The sequence below is a fragment of the Parus major genome, chromosome 5 (assembly GCF_001522545.3).
Source record: "Parus major isolate Abel chromosome 5, Parus_major1.1, whole genome shotgun sequence".
Taxonomy (NCBI): domain Eukaryota; kingdom Metazoa; phylum Chordata; class Aves; order Passeriformes; family Paridae; genus Parus; species Parus major.
This window is the reverse complement of record NC_031774.1, coordinates 26,015,184-26,035,997: the sequence shown is the minus strand read 5'-3', so window position 1 is coordinate 26,035,997 and position 20,814 is coordinate 26,015,184. Positions and strand designations below refer to the sequence as shown.

The 20,814-nt window shown below is 42.4% G+C and overlaps 1 protein-coding gene across 1 annotated transcript in view; it reads left to right on the top strand.

The window, feature by feature from the left end:
- CDAN1 (codanin 1) overlaps positions 1 to 20,814 on the top strand; it is a 31,526-nt gene that overhangs the window by 622 nt on the left and 10,090 nt on the right. Inside the window, exons 2-18 of the mRNA XM_033515348.1 lie at positions 2,053 to 2,750; positions 4,259 to 4,483; positions 6,775 to 6,968; positions 7,389 to 7,508; positions 8,404 to 8,482; positions 8,870 to 8,990; positions 9,988 to 10,097; positions 10,793 to 10,882; positions 11,950 to 12,025; positions 13,951 to 14,159; positions 14,777 to 14,891; positions 15,692 to 15,835; positions 16,450 to 16,616; positions 17,174 to 17,255; positions 17,923 to 18,012; positions 19,086 to 19,140; positions 20,084 to 20,217. Of these exons, the coding sequence (XP_033371239.1) occupies positions 2,053 to 2,750; positions 4,259 to 4,483; positions 6,775 to 6,968; positions 7,389 to 7,508; positions 8,404 to 8,482; positions 8,870 to 8,990; positions 9,988 to 10,097; positions 10,793 to 10,882; positions 11,950 to 12,025; positions 13,951 to 14,159; positions 14,777 to 14,891; positions 15,692 to 15,835; positions 16,450 to 16,616; positions 17,174 to 17,255; positions 17,923 to 18,012; positions 19,086 to 19,140; positions 20,084 to 20,217 (2,709 nt within the window). The remainder of the gene's footprint in view (positions 1 to 2,052; positions 2,751 to 4,258; positions 4,484 to 6,774; positions 6,969 to 7,388; positions 7,509 to 8,403; positions 8,483 to 8,869; positions 8,991 to 9,987; positions 10,098 to 10,792; positions 10,883 to 11,949; positions 12,026 to 13,950; positions 14,160 to 14,776; positions 14,892 to 15,691; positions 15,836 to 16,449; positions 16,617 to 17,173; positions 17,256 to 17,922; positions 18,013 to 19,085; positions 19,141 to 20,083; positions 20,218 to 20,814) is intronic.

Below are 20,814 nucleotides of genomic sequence, written 5' to 3'. Positions count from 1 at the left end.
GCGCAGCTGGTGTCCGGAGGGAACGCGGTGACACCGGGGGTGACGCTCCCCGCGTCGCTGTAGGGGAAGGTAGCGGTGAGAGGAGGACGAGGCTGTCAGCGCCCGGGGCTTGGCCGTGGCTCTGTGCTGGCGCCAGCGCGCCTGCCGGCTGGATGCTCGTCCCGCTTGGGGAGGATCTTTGCGGGCTGGGAGAGAGTGCTCGTTGGCTGGGTTTTGTAACGAACGGTTTGTGTTCCTGTGGAAGTAAAAGCATTTGTAAGTGTAGATAGAATAGGAGTGCTTATATTTCACACAGAGAATAACACAGAGAAACAGTTGGTATTTAAGGCATTTTCTACCTGAGCCCTTTGCGTTGTGTTACCTAGTATTAAAGCTTACTGGTATCACCCACATGAGTTAGTTAGTTAGTTAGGGTACTGCTATCGTCTTGAACGTGTGGGAAGAATGGACCAGCACTTTTATGCTGTGTGGTATTTCTTCAGCTGTGACTTGCAGAAGCAGACCTGTGGACATTATCAAGTTTGAGATCCTGCCAGCTAAGTTAGTGCTATGTGGGTGAGGGGTGTGGAGGTCAAAAAGTTAGCCCTTGCAAGGGAATTTCTTGCTGCCTTTTGCTGTTGGGAGCAGTGCATGGGAGCAGCATGAGAAAGCAAGTGGGAGGTTTGCAGCTGGCAGCTGTTGACAGGTTGCTGTTATCAGTTATGGAGGAACCAAACCTTGGTTAACTTGGACAGAGAAAGATGAGTGACAACAGGTTGTGCTCTGACAAGTTGGAGAAACTACCCAACCTTATGCATAGCATAGACTGTAATCATCTTTGTGCTCTTGTGCTAATTCCAGGGGAAGGAAATGCTAGGCTTTGCCTTGCTCTAGCTCTCATGGCAGTTTTGGGTTGGAGATGGTCTTCTGACACTTCATGGGGTTTGTATTCTGACCTGTGCTTTTTCACTGACTGTTGGCTGCTTGGCTTTGTCAATCCGGGCTGTGTCAGAATCTCACGCTTCTCCAAGGAGCTGAATTGGTCTCATGTTTTCAAATATGAGTTTTAGTTTAAGTGTTGAGGATTGTGTGAGTCTAGGCATGCTTTCACTGCATTCTTTCAGGCAGAAACCACCTTCAGAAATAGTGTTTGATTTTTGGACTTTTCATCTAGTAGAGTTGTGAATATAACTTAACTGGAGTACGTGTGCCATGCTTTCAGTATCAGTAAGGAAAAAGTTGCTGCCTTTGAAAACGAATATTGTTGCAAATGTTGCTGAATCCCATTGAGAGGAAACAGAAACCTGGTGCAGTGTTAGGAACAAAAGAATTTTTACTCAGGGTACAAAACTTCAAACTCTGCATATACCGTGAAGTTGTTTTTGTCTAGATTTACCCGTGTAAGATCACCACCACCTGTTTAGATTTCAAATGTGTTGAGTCAGTGGTGGGGCTTTTGTTTAAGTTTCTCAGGTATAAACTTCGTGTACCCTAAAGTTGCACAGTCTCTGTTTAGACCTGTGTGAGGTCTCAAGCAAAATAATTTAATTGAAATAGAAGAACAGCTTTGGTCTTGTATTTGGCGCTGTAGGACTCCAAGTACTTCACCGGTTGTTGTTATAGCACCCCTCTGTGGGAGCAGGTGGCATTCACAGAAAAATAGGGCACAGAGACCTTGCAGATTTTAGATTTTTCTGCTAGAATTAGATGCTTTCAGTACTGATGGTTTCAAAATATTGAACTCGGGGGTGTCACTTGCTCCGAGTCCTTCCTGGCCATAGCTTCAGTGAGTATTCCATGTTTCCATGGAACAGTTACACTATTTTCCGGTCAGAGACCAAGGTGAATGACTCCATCTGAAAACTTGTGCCAAAATGGCTTATATGTAGGCTGATTTTCAGGTCTGTGACCAGCACTATGGTTGCTTGAATTTCAGTGACCTACTTTGACAAGTCATGTTGATTTTTATAGTATATTGAAGTCCCATAGTTACTGCTTAAATATATCTGGGTACTTGGACAGAAAGAAACAGGTAGCATCTTTATATTAACTTTTTGTCTACTTTTCTCGCAGGAGAACCACGTCCATGACAAGCTGGTATCTCTTAGCTTGCTTCAGAAAGATTTTGTGCCTTTTCTGCTAAATTTTTTAAGGGAGCAGACCAGCCAGATCCTGACTAATGGACCCCCTACTCCTGCTAAAACTCCTAATTCCAAGGCCCATGGGAGCCAAAGGACAGGGTCAGAAAGGAGGGCAGGCCATGCAACCAGCAGCCGAGTGCAGCTCTTTTCTCCAAGGACTTCAGTGACCACCTGCACCACAGATACCAGCTTTTCTCCTGCTGCAGCATCCAGTGGTTCCTCTTCCTTTTCTGGCTCGAACCTGTCTAGCCCTTGTGGTGATTTCCCCAGCGTGGTCTCCAGCAGCAGCCCGAGCTTTGGGCACAGCCCTGTGCTCCACCAGGGTGAGAAGCGCTCCTCTCAGAAGGCCAGCCTGGGGAGCTTCCTGGCCACGCCCGAAGCCCTGCCCGTGAGACGCGGCCGGAGGAAAGGCAGCAGCTCGGTGGGTGCCTCTGGCCGGCAGGTAGCTCGTGACCTGGGGCGCTCCCTTGCTGAAGAGGAGGATGGAAAGAGTGACAGTGGATCGTGGAGCGGAGGGAGAAGGAAGCGGAGTGAAGTGCCTCTTGTTCCTGCCAGATCCCCGCCCAGCCAGCTCAACCTTAACAACTTGGAGGAGTTTCCGCCCATGGGTGCTGCCTCTGGCTGGACAAAGTAAGAGCAAGTGTGCCTCGCTGTCTCACTGGGACTGTGCTGCAGGTTGCAGCTCCTTGACCAGCGGTTGTGCGTGCCCAGATGCAGAAGAGGCTGTAATGCACAATACCTGGGCAACGTGGTCAGAACCGCTTTGTTCTGGTCACCATGTAGGGCGGGGAATATTGCCTTGACAGGGAGTGAGGTTTCCCCTCCATGGACTCACCCAGGACACCTCTTTAGCCTCTCGCTTGTGATGCTGCCTGCAGCTTGCCAGTGCACAGCCCAGCTGATACAAAGCTGAGCACCTTTGTCCTTGCATGTTCTAACAAGTCAGCGTTATCTGGGCTCTTCCCCTTTCTCATTTAATGGTAAGGAAGAGCAGTCCTGGAATACTCTTCAGCTTTACTGATGCTAGCAGAAAAGCTTTTGGATTGACCTTCTGTGTAGCAGATGTTAGTGTGCAGCTTCTTTGTGCTGTGTAATTATGGACAAAATAGCAGGCTGTGTTCTTCTAGGTCTGCAGCAAGCCCTGGTCTCCTTGGTGACTTTGGCTAAGCTTCTGGGCAGCTGTTTGTGCTGTGGTTGCCTCAGTCCTTTAGTCTTTCTCTTTTATTCCTTAAAATCCTCATTACCAAATATAAAGCCTTTCTGTCAGCCTGTTTGCTCTGTATGTCAGTCAGTGGCCTTTGAAGGTGGGACTTTATAGCTGGACATGGGAAATTACAGCTAAAGATTATTAGATGTGTGAGTCTGTACAGCAAATCCAGATGCTGGGTGTGGGTGATCCTCTAGATGAGGTTTTGGCCAAGAGATAAGGTGTGTTTCCAGCACAGACAGCAAGTCTCCTTTCTTCAATTGCATTAATGCTCAACTAGGAAAAAGGAGGAGGAAAGAGGTCACCAGTCTTTGGATATCAATGTTACAGGGATTTTGAGAACACCTTAGCAGTCAATATGTAGCCACCAGCATTTCCTTGACGCTTTGTTTCTGTATCCATTTCCATTTTTTTGCGTTTTTTGCTACTTTACCAAGGACAGATCTAAGTATTTTGTATAGGAAGGATGGCTTTTCCTGAACTTACAATGTAACTTGGAAACCTGGGCTCTAACTGATAGACAATGGCAACTTGATTGATTTTAGTTTTGTTTTTCTCCTGGTCACGTTAGAAACGAATTCACCAGCAGTTTCTTACTAAAATGCCAAATCCTGTCCTTTCAAATTAGAAACATTTGGAAGGGTTGTGTGGCACTGTATTATCTGTTAGATGGCTTGATATTTGATAGTAAATTTTGCTACAGGTTTAGCAGGCTGTTTTTGGCAGGCTATAGCTCCATTACATTTTTTTCAGTGACAGAATAGAATTGATAACTGTAGGTACAGTTTAGAAATTCAATATCCCAACTTGATATCCATTTTGTTTTAGCATTAGGTTCCTCTTGGAGAGTTGATTGCATACCTGTCTTGAGACCTAAGTTTTTTGTTGTTGTTTAGCTTGATTTTAATGGAATTGCTTCTCTTTTTTTCAGCAAAAGCAAACCATCAAGGCGAATCAACCCAACTCCTGTGAGTGCCGAGCGGCCCCTCTCAAAACCAAAGACCTGTTTCACTTCCACGCCCGTCAGCCGGTCTCCAGCTGCTCGCTGGTCAGCTGGGTCAAGCCTTGAGGCCTTCACTGCTGCCCAGGAGGGAAACCTCTCATCTGTGATAAGCAACAGCCTTCAAGAGGAGAGGGAGATGTTGAAGAAAGAACGGTACAGTCTGAGCAGGGGGGTGATTCTTAATTCGCTTGTGCTCTGGCTCCAGCCAGGACAGGGTTCATTTTTGCAGTAGCCAGGAAAGGGCATGGCCAGGACATAGTGAAAATGACAGAATATCCAAAACAGATATTGGTGACCTTAAACAGTTATTTGCCTAAAGCCAAGTGTGTCTGTGGTATCAGACAAGGAAATTAGTGCACCTAGCTCATGTTAGTCATTTTAGAGGTGTGCTGAGTCTGGAACAATGATCCTCACTTCTAAAGTCTAGTCAGTCCTCACTGCTTTTATGAGATTTCCTCTTCATGGACTCGTATGTGTGGCTATCTCCTGTGCGTTTTTCCTTAGATTCCACAGGTGAAACAATTGTGTATAATTAGATTGTGTTTGAAGATTGCACCAAGACACATTGGTTCGGAGAAAATGAGTTAGTGATGAAAATGTGTGGAAAGTGTTAATGGTTTTGCAGGGTAGGTAGACTAACAGAAGCTTGCAGTCAGAAAACAGGACACAGGCACTTGAGATCCTGTTTTAAAGATTACTACTGCAGTTATCTGTTGAAAATTGCTGTCAGATGAGGTGAATTCTACCTTCTAATTTTGTCTCTGCTGTTTGGTTAGTATGTGATTTTTCATTGCTTGTAGAATGTTAGCAGTTAGTCTGTGAAGATTGATACTTAGAAAGAAACTTGAAGTGCAGTAGTTTGCTCTATTGTTTATGGTTTATAATTGCTGACAGAACTGTTGCTGTTCTTTGTAGGTTTTGTTCTTGGGGAAACTCCTCAGAGCACATGGGTGTAATTCTTTTCCTGCTAAGTTTTGCTGTTCACTTCAGTGGCACCAGAACTGGCTGAAACACATCCAGCATTGTCTAATGAATTGCTGCTTGTACTGAACCTGCAGCAGAATTGCTCCGGATTCAAACCTGCCACTCTGCACTTGAGTCTATTCCAGTCTGAATTCTACCTGAAATGTCCCAGTAATGTGTATCAACTGAAGTAGGTGAACTAGCAGTATGTGCTGGGCTAGGTCTTGCCCATGAAGTGATATTCTCATCTGACCCATCATACTTGAAAGCTGGGAGTTGCTGTTGTGTCCTCAGTAGTGGTGGTGAAGTACAGAAGTAAGGCGGCCTTCAGCCAGCTGGGTCCCTTTGAGCAAGGGCAAAAGGTGGATTTCATCCTGAGGCAGATGACAACACAGGCAGAAGTGAAGCAGAGTCTAACTGCATTGTTGGAGCCTTGCCTTGGGTTAGGTCACAAAGTACTTAACAGTGGGCTCATCCCTTGGGTGGGATCACAAAGTACTTAACGAATAATTTTCTTCAGTTGGTTGATTATGTTCATTGCAAGGAAGTAGTAATCTTTCTACTTCCATTTTGGGACCAACTGTTCTTCATCACAGCAGTCCCACTACAAAAAGGCCAATAGAAAAGGTTCTTTGCTGCAGGTAAAAATGTTTCTGACTTCCCCAGAGACCTTAAAGTGAATTAAAGATTTCACTTTTGAGGTGGTGTGTTAAGATGTGGTGTGAAGTTCCAAGTGCAAATGTTCCATGGAATCTTTGACAGTCATTTGATATTGCTGTTACCGGCTTGTGTCCTTTATCTCATGTCTCTTACGTATGCTACTCGGTGCTGCTTTTTGGATGACCTCTCTAGATATATTTTTGTACAATGTCTGCATATTTAACTGAGTGATCATTGTTGATTTAGAATCCAGCAGTCAAAGTAGGTTGTTCTTTCTGTTGTTTAAGCTGCCAGAATGGGATTTCATTAGCTGTTGCACTGTTCCACTTAAGGGTATTGGGTCTTCTCAGAGTGTCATTACCTTACATACAAAGGTATGGATGTGAAACTTTATTTTCATAGGTTTTTAAAAATGTCTGACTGTCAGAAATCACATGTGCAAAGATTTTTAGGAGCTGGTCTCTAAGGACAGATTCCCTGTCCTTAACAAATATTAGTTCAGATGAGAGAAGCAGTAACATAGGATAGTTGGTTAATTTGCTCAAAGTACTACATTATTTTAACAGAGTTGGACTTTGAATGGGATTGTTTAGAGTCTTTTGGTTGCTAACCCCAAGATCTATTCTCCGTAAGAGAAAGATGACTTAAGTTACTGTCATGCTAAAAGCTGCTTTAGTCAGTGTAAATGACATGGCTGAGTTATTGCAGGATTTCCTTCATGCTACCTCCTTCTTCTAGAGGAAGAAAAGACCTCTTCTGGTTGCATGGCTGCTGCTGATCATCCTCACTCACATGGTTATGTTGCTGCTCTTGAATTTCAGATGCAAATTGCTGCACCAGGCATCTTCTCCTGCAGGGATATCTTTCGATCCTGGTACTCCAACTAAGCCTAGCTACACTCGCAGTGCCAGCCTTCCTGCTGAAAGCCATCTGGTGACCTGTGCAAATCCTGCTAAGGTTTCCTGCAAGAAACAGTTGGAGTGTCTGGCACAGCTCTATTCATCATGTATAACAGGTGAGGACACAGAAGATGTGAGACTGACCTTTCTTTGAGCTTTGAACTTCTGTGTGTGTTGTGAGAGAGAGATAGTGGGAAGTGGAAGCTGTGGGGTAGTTGTAGTGTACAAACAAGTGACATCTGGAAAAATAAACTAAGCCAACACAGTTATTAAAATAAATGAATACTTGGTAGAAGTTTAGGGAAGGAGGTGAGCCTGATGCAGTACTCTGCAGTAGACTGAAGTTGTATGTCCCATCTGAAACCAGGCTATTCCCTAACACATATTTCCTATGCTGATCTACACTGTGATTGTATTGTGGGGAGAGAGTTCTTTGCTGACTACCACAGAACAGGAATCTATCTTTTTTCCTTTGTGTATTAAAGCAGAACAGTATTGAATAATCCACCTTTAACATCTCAATTACTCTCTCCCAGAAAACCTGGTACCAAATATTTTTCTGGAACTGTTTTTTGTTCTGCAACTGTTGACATCTAAAGGCACTTCTACTGCAGAAGATGGGGATAGTGACCCTGAAATCAGTGAAATAAATAGAGGTAAGTAGTAGTAATGAAGGGAAAGAATGTTCCTTCCATAGAATGAGAAGGTGTTATAGAGTAGCTTAGACAGTTATTCTTAAATTACATAAAAATGCCTTATTACCACTGTGGGACTCATCTGAGATGCTGACAAAAGTCATGCATGTGTGGGAAGTGCTTCCACAGTATGATAGAGTGGGGTTGTTAGAAACTGTTTGAATCTATGAAAAAATCTTGAAACTATGAAATTTTCTGCTATTGTGTGAGATTTGTTTAGCTACTTCCTAACACTGACTTTTAGAGAGAACAGATGTGCTCGAGTTGCTTCTCCACTGATCTGGCAACTCAAATGGGCTGTTGACTCATAAACTATGTGTTTATTAAGCTTCAGGTTTGGATCTGAGAGCACAGGATCCAACCATATTGTTGCATTTGTTTTTTGGCAAATTGAGCCTTAAGCCCAATGCACAATTAGTACTTTGATATGGATATTAAAACCAAAAGAGTGGCTTTAGGATGAGACTCACCACACCCTCCTCCACCCCACATGCCTCAATTTGATTGACCTTTGTTTTGCTACTCATTGGTTCTTAGGGCTGAGATTAGGAACATGAAATCTTCAGCTCTGGGAACATAATTTTATGATTGATTGTAGTTGCTCTACTTTTCCTGTCCTGTAGCTGCTTACTGTTGTTCAGAACATTGAGAAAGAAAATACTCATACAGCATTAAATAATTCAATTGCCTTTAGTGGAGGAAGGCTAGGGAATGGAAACTTCTGAAAATTGAATAGGGATATGGAAGATTATTTTTGAGTATGTCAGTTCCTACTTTCCTTAAAAACTAATTGTTGGTCCTTTAGTTTATAAATGGTAAAAGGTACTGGTGTCTCATGTTTCTTTTCCTCCCTTAGATGTTACAGGGAGACAGCATTTTGAAAGTGTGCACAACTGTGTTTATTTTGCTGTTCGAGTCTTGGATTATCAATATGAGTGAGTTAAATTCTTTTTTCATCTGCTTCTGCATTTTGCATCTGCATTTGTGTGTGACAACCCAAGTGTGCTTGGGTTTTAGAACTTTACCAGTTACAGGCACAGAGTTGTGAATTTTTCTTCAAAATGTACAACTCGACCTGGATTTGGATGTCTGGGGGTTTCCTTGTACAGATCTGTCCACTGAACTTTGTTGTAATTGTGCAAGAAAAGGAAAGTCAAGAGATGAGAATGATAACAAATACAGATACTGGTAGGATTTCCTGCTGGGTGCATGTGGTTTAGTGGCAGCATCATAAAACGTAAGCATAAGCATTTCCTTAGAACAGATCAGGTGTTGTTTATGTCTGTCTGTCTCTCTGAGTTTTATCCCCATTATCTTGGCAGAATTATTTCCCATTTAGAAAAGGGGATGCTGAAGCTTTTGGCCGAAAATGAACGGATTGCATCGTTTTCTCCCACCTTGCACAAGAGGCTCAGACAGGCTTACGAAAGCAGCACAGCCAAGGTAAAAATTGGCAGACCCCGAGTGACATTGCTTCAAGCCTTTGTGTTGTTCTTTCGTTTGCAATGGCTTTGATGTTAAATCTCATTCCTTCTACTTCATCTTGTTGTGTTGTCTTTAGAAACTGTCTAAAAGCTACTTTTTTCCTTATCAGTGGGTGAGTGAGTGAGTTGCTGGGCTCAGTGAGTGTCAGCTGTGAATCACTGCTGGCCAGCCTTGCATTGTGCTCCAGGCTCTTACCTCAGCCAGTGACTTTGATAGGGTCAAGTTTTGCTTTTGGAATTCTCACCTAATAAACATGGATCCCAGGAGAATGATTAGTTTGGTGCAATATCAGAAGGTATTTTCGAAGATGTGGATTACTTTGATAGATATGGACTCCTTTTAGGCAAGCAATATTTCACAGAAGACAGTCCAGACAGGGAAAAATGGTTCCCTTGTGTGATCAGCTGGGTTGGGGAACCAATTTGCTTGGTAGGAATTGGATGGTAGAAATATATTTCGTATCTCATTTCATCCCAGTTACACTTGGCAAAGAAAGGGCAGTGTACTGAGACTGGGACATGTCAGTAGCTGAGCTTAAAACTTTTAAATAAAGGTCTTGTTACTTGAAGAACAGGCTTTTTAATTGGAGAAAGAGTAAACTGACAGAAACTGCTAGCCAGGATCCTGAATTTTCTCAAGCCCTATATTGAAGGTATACCTCAACTGTTTGTGGGTCTTTCCACACTGTATCACTACTGGTTGCAATCTGTTCAGCAGAGATGTAAGGAGACCAGATACCTTTTTCTCCTAATGTTGAGTGACCCTGCCTCTGTCCCCTAATGTATATTGTGAAACTGTTGGTGTTTGCTAGTGGTCAGCAAATGGGAAGTAGTGTGTCTGAGCAACTCAGCTAGTGATATTTCTTTCCTCATCATGCCTTTTCCCTGCTTTTTTCTGGGTCTCAGATTGTTTAGAGACTTCCATTAACTTAATGTCTGCCTTTATATTTTAACAGGTGTCTCTCCTGCTGCCATGCTCTGTACAGTCTGTTTCTTTTCAGCCAGAAACTGATAATCGCTCTAACTTTCCCAGTGACAGAGCATTTCACATATTTAAGAAACAAAGGTAAGTTTATTCTACTTTTCCTGGATGCTCACAGTGTATAAGCTTTGCATGATTGTGAACAAAGGATATTAAGAATGTCTTGTGTATGCTACGTGCTGTAGAAATAAATCTTGAACTTTTTGCTCTAATTAAACGAAAAAAGTCTTTGTCCATATTGACTGCAGGAGCTAAATGGTTAATGTCTTTAGAGAAGAACAGCCTAATTCTTCAGGAGTTATTGAGACTTCTGATAATGCCAGTACAGTGTGTCAGCCTACTGGATTGCTTCTGCATATAAATCTGGTATGCTTTTATTCTTCCTGCCGCCTCCCTCCGTGCTTGCAGCAACAGGGTGAGGGCAGAATGATGAGTTGTCTTGGTCCTTTTCTTTTTCTCATAGGTATTACTTCATGTGGCTTATTCTTTCCTGCCTCTCAGTCTTCACTATGTCTGTCTGGTAATGGCTGCTTTGGTCATTCCATCATAGATTGGGCATAACAAGCTTAAGCACTTGCTGTCAAAGACATGGAAAATGGAAACTCACTGAAGTACTGCTAACATTTATGAGTTTTTCAAAGGTATCTGAATGCTTGGAGGCTGGAGTTATCTAATCTGAGGTAGATTCTTGCTGGGGAGCTTTGGAGCAATTAATGTTCAGTTGTTGCTTCAAATTTTGAAGAGTGAGAATTCATTCCCTTAAATATCTTGATTCACAGGGATATATTTTATGAACTTCTGCGTGAATGGGAGGATAACCATGAGAAAACTGGCTGGGACTTTGAAAGAGTTCTGGGCAGCAAGATCAGGTAGGAGTCTTATGCAGTTTCAGCTAGTTCTTTAATGTATCTGGTCTGCTGCTGAATCATACTGCACTTGGCATCCTTAGTTCCATGTTCTGCCTGGTCCTGTGCACTAATCTGTAGGGGGCTGTGTGCTGCTTGGAGGAGACTGCCCATGTACTCTTGCTTCTGAATTTAAAAGTATCAACAGTTATCCTAAAGAAACAAGCCATATGTGGGAAGGGCCCAATTTGATCAGTCTTGATGTTGCTTCTTCCCTTTCAAAATCACAGAAGGAGCTACTGTCAAAACCAGGGTATTGTTGTCTGAACATTGTTATTGTGTACATTTGTGTGTGCATGTCGTGCTTCCCATGTCTAACTCCTCTTAAGCGAGGAGAGGTGAATATAAGAACAAACAATGTGTGCAGAAGCTGTTAGCTTTTCTAATTATTTCAGGGGGCCTAGGGCATTTGCTCTGAAAACAAGACAACTGTGTCTCTTTCTGTGGAAAGCAGACAGTTTTGTTCATTTATTGCTTTATCCAAATGCAGTATATATAAAGACACTATTATAGCCTTGAAAGCAGTTGCCTTGTGGGTTTCTGTGTTAGTCTCAACCACCAGCCTACTCAAGTTACATGTATGTAGGTGGCTTTTCACCACAAGAGCAAAACAAAGCTGAGGCTTAAACTGAGAAATTTTGGGGCATCAGAAGTAGCACCATTTCTGTTTCCTTACTTCCATATGTGTTAACTCCCAACTTAGTGTTCTGAGCAAGGAAGAGTGGGAGCTGGATGAGTTTATTCTTTTTTCTAAAAAACAGCATTATTGAAGGAAAGGAAGAGATTCTTTTTATCTCTAGAGCTGTGTTTACTCTGCAGGTGCTCAGGGAGAATTTTTGTTCCCATGTCAGCTGCAGGTGGGGCTCAGTGATGGGAAAACTGGGTTATAAAGATACTGCTTTTTTTCAATGGCCTTTGGAGACTGTGTTCTTAAAAGCTTTTTTTTTAATGTTTTTGGTATAGTTTAAGGTTAGAACACTTTTTTGTACCACGAAGTTCCAGTCAGAATTTTATAATGTTTTCCTTCACAGGGCCATGATGGCTCACCTATCTGCAACCTGCAACCACAGCCATTTTGCCAGGCTCTTTCAGAAACAGCTTATCCAGGTAAATGACTTGGGTTTTTTAATGATTGTATACATCAAAGCTGATTTGATCCTTCCTGGGCCTGAGAAAGCAAGCTGTGTCTTGTAAGCTTCTTTGATATTTTCCTACTGGAACTTTTTTGGGGAAGAAACAAGTTTTCAGGATGGGAATTTCTTTCCTTCTTCAGAAGTAATCAGTGCTAAATTACCAATGAAGTCTCTATAGATCAGGAATAAGGCACACTGAGAATATCATGAGCTGTAAGCATTCATTCTTCATGGCTATTTACTTTGACCTTCTAATTTTAGTACAGTTATAGTTTCTAGAGATTTTAGGGATGAATTTTGACATTTGTTAAATGCAGAGGTTCCCAATTATGTTTGTTAGCAGCATGAGTGCAAAAAATCTCAGGTGGTTCTGTGTAACACTCAACAGGCTGGTTTTGGTACAGTATTGCTGTTGTAGTTTAGAGGGGGGGTGGTACTGGCCAATTTCAAGCCTGGCTTATTGGTGGGCACCTTTTGGAGGGCAAAACAGCCACAAAACCTCACCTTGAATCCCACACTCATTGCCAGCAAGTTGCATGCAAGCTATTGGAATGTTGTAAATTCTTCTAGTGTCAAGTCTGAGTTTGCATCAGTGTCCTGTCTGATTGTATGGGTGTGTTTGTGGAAATTGTGGGAAACAGGTAAGATTAAGTTTGTTGCATCAATGGGATTTAATTAGTCCTAGGTACTGTATTTCTCCTTCATATCTGTGTCTTCTTAATGAAGAATGCAGGATTTCACAAGGGCAGCCAAAGATCTAAACTGATAGCTGAGTGTCTTCAATGGATCCAAGGTGTCTGTCTGGAAAGTGATTTGCAGAATCTTGTGTGTATTATGATACTCTTGCAGAAATGAACCGAGACTGAGAACTTGTGTCAAGGTCTGATAGTTTAAAGGTAGAGAAGTGTAGCAAGGTGCTCCCTTGAGAAGGTGAGGAAGCTCCATTTAGAATAAACGGACCAAGTACTTGCTCACTTGATAGACACTCTTAATTGTTGCTTTTTATTATGATCTCTCTCATTAAAACTACCATGACTTAAATGTAGGGATATTCAGTCAACTTTTCCTGTTGCTCAGCATTTGCTAGGTTATGTCTGAAGTGCTGTGTCCAGTCTTGGGCTCACCAGCTCAAGGAAAGACATACAGACTTACAAGAGCAAGTCCAGCTCAGGGCCATGTAAATTATTAGGGCACCAATCATTCTTTGTCCTGGAAGAAGCTGACAGCTGAGGGTATTCAGCATGGAGAAGAGAAGGTTCCAGGTTGTCTTAGCACTGTAATAAATACCTGCTGAGAGGGAATGAAGAAGAGAGGGCAAGATTTTTCTCAGCAGTGTTCACTAACAGGTCAGGAGGCTGACCTGACCGAACAAGAGGGTTGAATTAGATGATCCAAGGGGCCCCTTCTAAACAGTTCTGCAGTTCTGTAATTTTCTGGGTCTTGAGTTGTATATGTGTGTTTGAGGCAGTGGGGTATTAATTTTTAAATTTTATTTAACTCTCTGGAAGTTCCAGGAAAATCCGCTCTGGGAATGTGTAGTGCAGCATCACTCAGCCTTAGAGACTGAGCTAAAGAGCCTACTGAGTGGTTCATGAAGATCATGAGAGTGATAGGTATTCTCTCCACACATTCACACTTAGCCTGCTAGATATGCCCTAGTTAGATGTGTAGGGATGGAATTCCATCTCTCACAAGACCTCTAGGCTATTTATGGCCAAGGTGGGTAGCATGTTTTGGCATGGGGAAGAGTTGCTCCGTATGTGGGCACCAGGAAAGATTATGCTTGGATTACTCCATAATCAGTCTTGAGAGGAAGGGATAATATGCTGGGTGAGAGATGAAGTGAAATGATGCCTTGTTACAAATATTCCACCTTGCTACTCTTTCTGTCCCCTAAAGATGTGCAAAGGTCCTCTCAGTGGTGGTGCAAGCTGGGGAGACACTCCAGACCAGGATGTCCTTAATATGCTGGGTTCTGATAATCTGAGCCGTCTGAAGAGGCTGCAGGAAAGATTTGTTGTTCCTCAGAGCATCAGAGGGCCTTGTCCACCCCCTTCATTCCCAGGGTGCCAACAATTCTTCAGGGACTTCATCCTCAGTGCTGGAAGGTGAGCAGCCTGTGCTTGCTGTTCCCTCTGTGAAATGTGTGGGCAGTGGAAGCACCAGCATATTTCTCATGCAGCAGGGAGTTATCCGGAAAAACTGGGACTAGATTATATGGTAATGATTTTTCTTCTATAATCCCACAGTATTTTCTTGGAGCTGTCAGCATTTCCCAGTGCTACCTAGCAAGGACATTGGACTGGATAAATGCTTCTTGTGTGATAGGGCATGAAGCCAAGGTGTACAGGATGAGGCCAGATTAAGGGTTTTGTTTAATGAGCTTTTCACAATTCACAGCATGGGGGAACTGTCATCTATGGGAGATTTTGATCTTAAATTCAGTTGTTTTATAGATTCCTCCTTTGGCAGATCAATTTTATTATCCTTATGCTGAGATTTGTTACATAGCATCTCTGAAAAAGTACAAAAGAAGAGTGGAAATGAAGGTGGTCAGCCAGTCCTAAGTCTTCTCTCTTGCTTTCTCTTCTGTCAGTCTGTTATGCTGTATGTCTGCTGATGCTTGTTACAACTCACAAGACAAGCTTAAAATTTTGCAGTGCGTTAGTTGAGGTTTTACTGCTGTTTTCAGCCCAGTCTGACTCATCACCATCTTTTGCTGAAGTTACCAGTTCAATCAGCACCTGATGGATAGTCTGTGCCTGAAGATTCTTGAACTGAATGGCCTTACTCTGGTGGAGCACGAGCACAGCGATGGGGAAGCAGATATGGAGGAGCAGGTAAGCTTGCTTTGTGCAAACACTTCTGTCAGGAACTTCTCTGAGCTGTTCCAGTAGTCAGACAATTACTGGCTTGACTGTGGTTTGCTTGGAGCTTCCACCACTGTATTTACAGGACAAGAGCTTCTTAATTTGGTTTTATCATAACTCTGTAATTTGCCTGTTTGTCTGAGCCCCTTGCCACTTACTTGCATGCTTCAGGGTGCTTTGTAGAACTGTCATGAGTGCACAATAGTTGAGAGAGTGAAAACCTCATCTTTATGTTGTTATAACCTGTGTTAGATCAATGAAATAACCAAGTTCAGCTGTGGCATCCTATTGCAATAAGTTCCTTGTTACTTTTCCATATAGAAAGATTTTAGTTACATTGAATTTGTAGTCATCCCTGTTCAAAGGTGTACAGGTGTTTCTTCACTCAAGTCTACATATCAGGGGTGTCACAGCTTATAACCTAATAGCCAAGTAGCAGCCAAAGGTTTGTGGAGACTTGCAGAGTGGTAGTGCTATAAAGGAGACAATGTGAGATCAGCCCTGCCTCTCATTGACTCCAAAGTTCTTAAAGCAAAGTTATGATTGAGCAGCTGCTTCTTTTAGAAAGCTCTTAAATAATTCCTTCTTGTGAAGAAGTGAAGCAGTGGAGACAGAAGCAATTAAAAATGCTTGACAAATGTGTATTTTGGAAACTTATCTTTATTAAAAGCAATGATGAAGTGGCCCTTTTGCGTGATGGAAGTTTAGCATAGGCATTTGCTTTGCCAGTGTAGGGAAGCATTGACTCAGCTTGCTTTCCCTCACTTTAGGATGAAAAGAAGCGTTTCACCGTGGCCCTGTTGAGTCTCCGACTCCTTGCCAAGTTCCTGGGCTTTCTTGTTTTCCTGCCCTATCGCACTGCAGAGCAGCCAACCAGAGACTTGCAAGATTCTGCGTTGGTGCTGAGAAACCAAGTAAGAAACTGAGCATTGCGTTTGCTTGACAGGCACTTTTTCTAGCCCAAGAGGGATTGTGTGTGGTCATGCACTTTCAAAGTGAGCCAGTGCTTCCTGGAATGATGTTATATGCTTCTGTGTCCCTGCTGCTTATTCTGGGGTTGGGAACAAAGGAAAAAAGAATTTGTGTATCCTCAAAAAGTGGGAGCAGTGTGCCAATGGTAAGGTGTTCAGTCTTCTGTTATTTCTGCTAATCTGGGTCTGTCATACCAAAACTTTCACTTAGCTAAGACAACTTGTATTTATAGCATAAAATCCAGCTACCAGGACTGGCTGTGTTAGTTTTGCACTCATCTCCCAGCAGTGTATCACTGAATGGAAGCATTAGACCTTGACTCCACTTTGTACATAGTCAGGCTTTTAGCCTTGCTTTTGAAAGTCCCCTTTGGTTGCAGTCATAGTTTGCTTTTTACCTCTGGTCATGTGCTGCAAATAAGTGTTTTTGTTAGCCAGAAGTCACCAGAACAGAAGATGAAATCCTAGAAAGAAAATTCAAGATACAGATAAAAGTTTTTCTATAAGTATCAAAAGATAACTTCAAACCGCTGGTTTAACTTCTCTTGTCCTTTAAGACCCTGCCTGCACTGGATATATTAAAGCTTCTGAGACAATCTCTTCGGGATCAACGTTCTATCCTCACTATTCCTTGGATTGTGGAGTACCTCTCCCTTGTGGATCATATTGCTCCTTTCCTTGATTATTACAGGAAAGTGTTTGGTCTCTTGCTGCAGGTATACAGGTAAGAGCCTAGGAAGCTATATCTATAAAGAACTATTCAGTCAATGTTTGATTTTTTTTTTAATTTTTTTTGTTTTGTGATGCAAATCATGCATACTTTTTATCTTAGATAAAGCTGCAAAGACAACACAGCCTCAGCTTGGGGATTAATACTTGTTTCAAATATGTATTTTTTATCAAGTAAATAAAATCTTTAAATCCCAATTGATCACTCTACATCTGCAGCTGTGATTGACCTTCCAGCTGCAGCTTGAATTTTGACCTTAAACCTACGAGGTCTCCAATGCCTAAATAATTTTCTAGTTTTATTTCTTAGATACATGAGGAAAATTTGAAGCACATTCTAGAGAATGGCTTGTCTAGTGTAAACTTAAGACAGGATGTTGTAATGCAGGTGCATACAAAAAGTAGAGCTTACTCTCTCTTTAGGCAGACATGCAAGGAATCATGGTGGTAGATAGTGTAATTGGTAAGTGAATGGTTAGAGAATGTTTTCCTTAATGAAAATTGAGCTGCTGAAAACTGACATTCTTTCTTGCTGCTTCTGCTGCATGGCAGGTTAATGGTCCTTTCTGAAGAGAAGGAGATGAGTTTCCTGAACAAACTGCTGATCCTTGCAGTTCTGGGTTGGCTTTTTCAGGTAGTGTCTCCTGTGTGCATGTAACTCTTTGAAGAAAAAGAAGGGCACAGAACTCAACACAAAATAGTATTGAAATTAATTAAAACAATTCAGTGCAGTAATTTGTTGTTTTATCATGGGTTTTTTTCATTGGTATGGGGCTCAAAGAATAACTGTATTATAGTGGAGAATTATTTTCCTTCAGTGGAATTGTGTGAAGCAACAATTTTTTTTTCTGATAGGAATTGCAATTGCATCTGAAACACATTCTGTGCTTACTAATCTTCAGCCTTGTAAGAGAATTGGCAGCTGGTTCCTGTTAGAACTGGAAGCTTTTGTCACAAAGGTGGTGTGCTAGCTGTCAGCCTTGAGTTTCTGTGGATTTTATTAGATAGAAGGATGGTGTGTGATGAATTTCTAAAATTCTTTTGTGCCTCCAGTTGGAAGCAAGGTAATTACTTATCAGGAACCTGTTAGAAATGTGGAAGATGCTGTATGGGGAGGGTAAGGAAGGTGGCTTTTGTTACTCTGATCACAATAATTCTTTAATTTTATGGAAAATTCTTCTCAAGGCAAGAGGATCCTTAGTGCTAGGGGTTCTCTTTTGTGGGTGGCAGGGTCTGTTATCAGAAATGGTGGAAGTTACTGACTGTCTTATGGATTGCAGCTGTTGGGTTTTCTGTTTCAGGTTCCATCAGTCCCTGAAGAGTTGTTTTTTACTACTGATGACAGGCAGGAGAGATTTATGATGGATACTGTGACATCTGCTCAGGCTTTGGTGAGTTAGTGCAGCAGCATGTCCTCTAAATCTGTGGGTGAAGATGGACCTGCCACTTCCTCAGGAGCTGTAAGATTTTTTTCAGGAGCTTGGCTTCAGGGCAGCTGCACATGAGCAACTGAGCATATGGAGACCAGTGGATGTGATGCCCAGTTTGTCCAAGTGCCTCAATTGCATTGCATCTGTGTTATGGGTTGTGAGCTCCGTGTTACAGCTCTGGGTTTTCTGTCAGGCAGGAGCCATCTCACCTGCTGCAATAATTTGCAGAACAGGTGCCAAGTTATGCTGGAGGATCAGATGCTGTTTTCCTGCAAGGTGAGCTGGTAGAACTGTAGCTCTCAGAAATAAGCAAAAGTAATGCTGAACAGAAATAGAAAGGTGGGAGTGTAAGAGCAAGGTTGCTGTTTGTGAGATCACCTGTTTTCCAGTGTCATGATTAAGGGTGGCTGAACTGCAAATGGTATGAGCAAGCAGGAAAGGAGGTGAGGGTATGGCATGTGTGATTCCTAGACATGCAAGGAGGTATACAGTATTCCATGGAAAAGAAGTATGGATACTAAGAAATATTGCCTTGGTGGATGGGATCAGAAATTCCTGTTGCTCCCATGGCCCTGCCTGTGCTGTGTTGATACTGAGGTGACATTTCTCCACGTTGGCATTGTGTTCCAGTGAGTCTGGAGGAAGGCACTTGTGGAGGTGTAATAGCATACAGCTACAATACATCTGCATAGCAGATGGGCCTCATGTATTTTCCACCATGGAAATGTTTCTCCCTTATGAGCTGTGGCAACAGTCACAGTTCCCTTCTTTAACCCAGCCTTTAGCTGGGCATTGATAGTGATAAGGGCAAAGGCTGAGCTACACTAATAAAATGAAGAGCAGCTCATTCTCTATTACAGGGCTGGACTTGGGCTGCAAAGTTGATAATTTTACTGTGTACTTGGAATCCAGCTATTGTTTTAATGGAAAGGTAGCCCTGAAACCTGCCCGTGACCACATGTATGGGATTTCTGACTTGAAGACTGCTTCTTTTGTGCTGTATCCTTTCAGCATTTCCTTCATTTTCTCACCAGGACTTTGTACCCTTGGTGGATCAGCAGTTACTTTACACTTGCTGTCCCTATCTTGGTGAGTATTTCACTTATTTTTGCTGTCTACATATTAGTATGATTTACTTTTTTCAGCCAGTTGTTTCTATTTGTTGTTTGGTACTGTGAGTCCTTGGATCACCTTTCTTACTCCTCCTCACAACTTAAGGTCTCAGTTGTGTATACAAGAACCTTGATAAGAAGCTGTATTGCAGGAGCTCCTGCAGCTGTGGATAGTATCTGGTGAAGCTGGGGGAGGGAGGCTACATACTCAGGATAGTTGATCCACAGAGCTTGATTCCAGAGGGACAGGGGAAGTCACCCCTCACAAGCTGTAAAGGAAGCATTATAACAACACTACTTTTCCATCCTAGGTATAGGAAGAGGTGTTTGTACTGCATGGAATGTCTTGATCCTTGAGCATATTTCTGCTGCCAGGCAGAGGGGAAGAATCCTTTTGTGTCCTGGTGTTTTGTCAGGTTTTAGTTTGAGACAGCTTTTTCATGGAATCTGTCTACCAGATGGGGAGATGTTGCTCTTCTTCTTGGGACTTAATGGGAAAACTGTGTTAAACCTGTGTCACAAAGGCTTCTAGGGGTGAATAGGTTGTCCAGCTTTTCCTCCAGTATTTGCTCCTGACTCATGGAATTTTTTGTGAACTGCTTGCCTTGTTGTCCTTGTAGACTTTATGGTTCTTGCTTGCTGCACTAAAAAGGAATGCATAAAATAACCTGCTCCCTTCTGAACAAGTCCCATGTGCTAGGGGGCTTTTTGGAAGCTTCCTCTTTTCAGAGCCTTGCCAGTTGCACGTGTGGGATGCCCCCTCTGCTTCACTGAAGCTTCTGTTTTTGTAGAAGCTGAGAGAATCTGCTCTGGGAGCAGGACTGGAAAAGTGAAAGTCTCTTTCTTGAGCTTTGGTATTTATTTGTTTTTTCTCCTTGCTTATGAGGTTGATGATTGCTTTTGTGTGTTTTCTTGTACAGGTGAGCTGCGTAAACTGCTTGCCTCTTTTGTGGCTGGTAGTGGAGGAAAAAATGGTGGTTTTATAAGGAAAATCACTCCCACAGCTGCAGAGTCCTTAGCACCCAAGGCTTCTGTCACACAGCGGAAGCTGCAGGTAATGAAATTAGGGAGTCACAAGGGGCAAAGAGGCAGGAGAAATTTGCTTGTGTAAGTGTAAGGTTACACAGTGGTCTCTTGATGCCAAGGAAAGAATGGACCTAGATGGCAGGGAAACATTGTGTTTAACAGTCAGGTTTTCTGTCGTTTTTCTGTTACAGTCATGTGGCTAGAATATGGTGTGGGTGCTGAAATCCAGATAACCTCAGTAAACATTTTTGCAGTTGGAATAACTAGCCTAATTTATATGTTTCTCTCTTCTTTAACATTAAATGTTGGCATGTTTCTCATACTTCATTTTAGTTAGATTGTAGTCATGCTTTCCACTGCAAGAATGACGTCTGTAGGAGCCTACAAGATTACAAGCCTGTAATTAAAAGGTCTTGTTCTTCCAAAGATGAGCCTTGTTTGGTGACTCACTGTTAGACTCTGTCAGAACTCTCCCATTTCCTCTACAGGTTTTTTGTAGCTTCAGAAACCTTGATAACCCTTTGGGTTAAATCGTTAGAAGGGAGTAGGGAGTAAAACTGGAATGATGAATGCTACAGTAGCAGGAAGTTCTAGTGGAGGCAAATTGTCTTCTCCTACCTCTCTA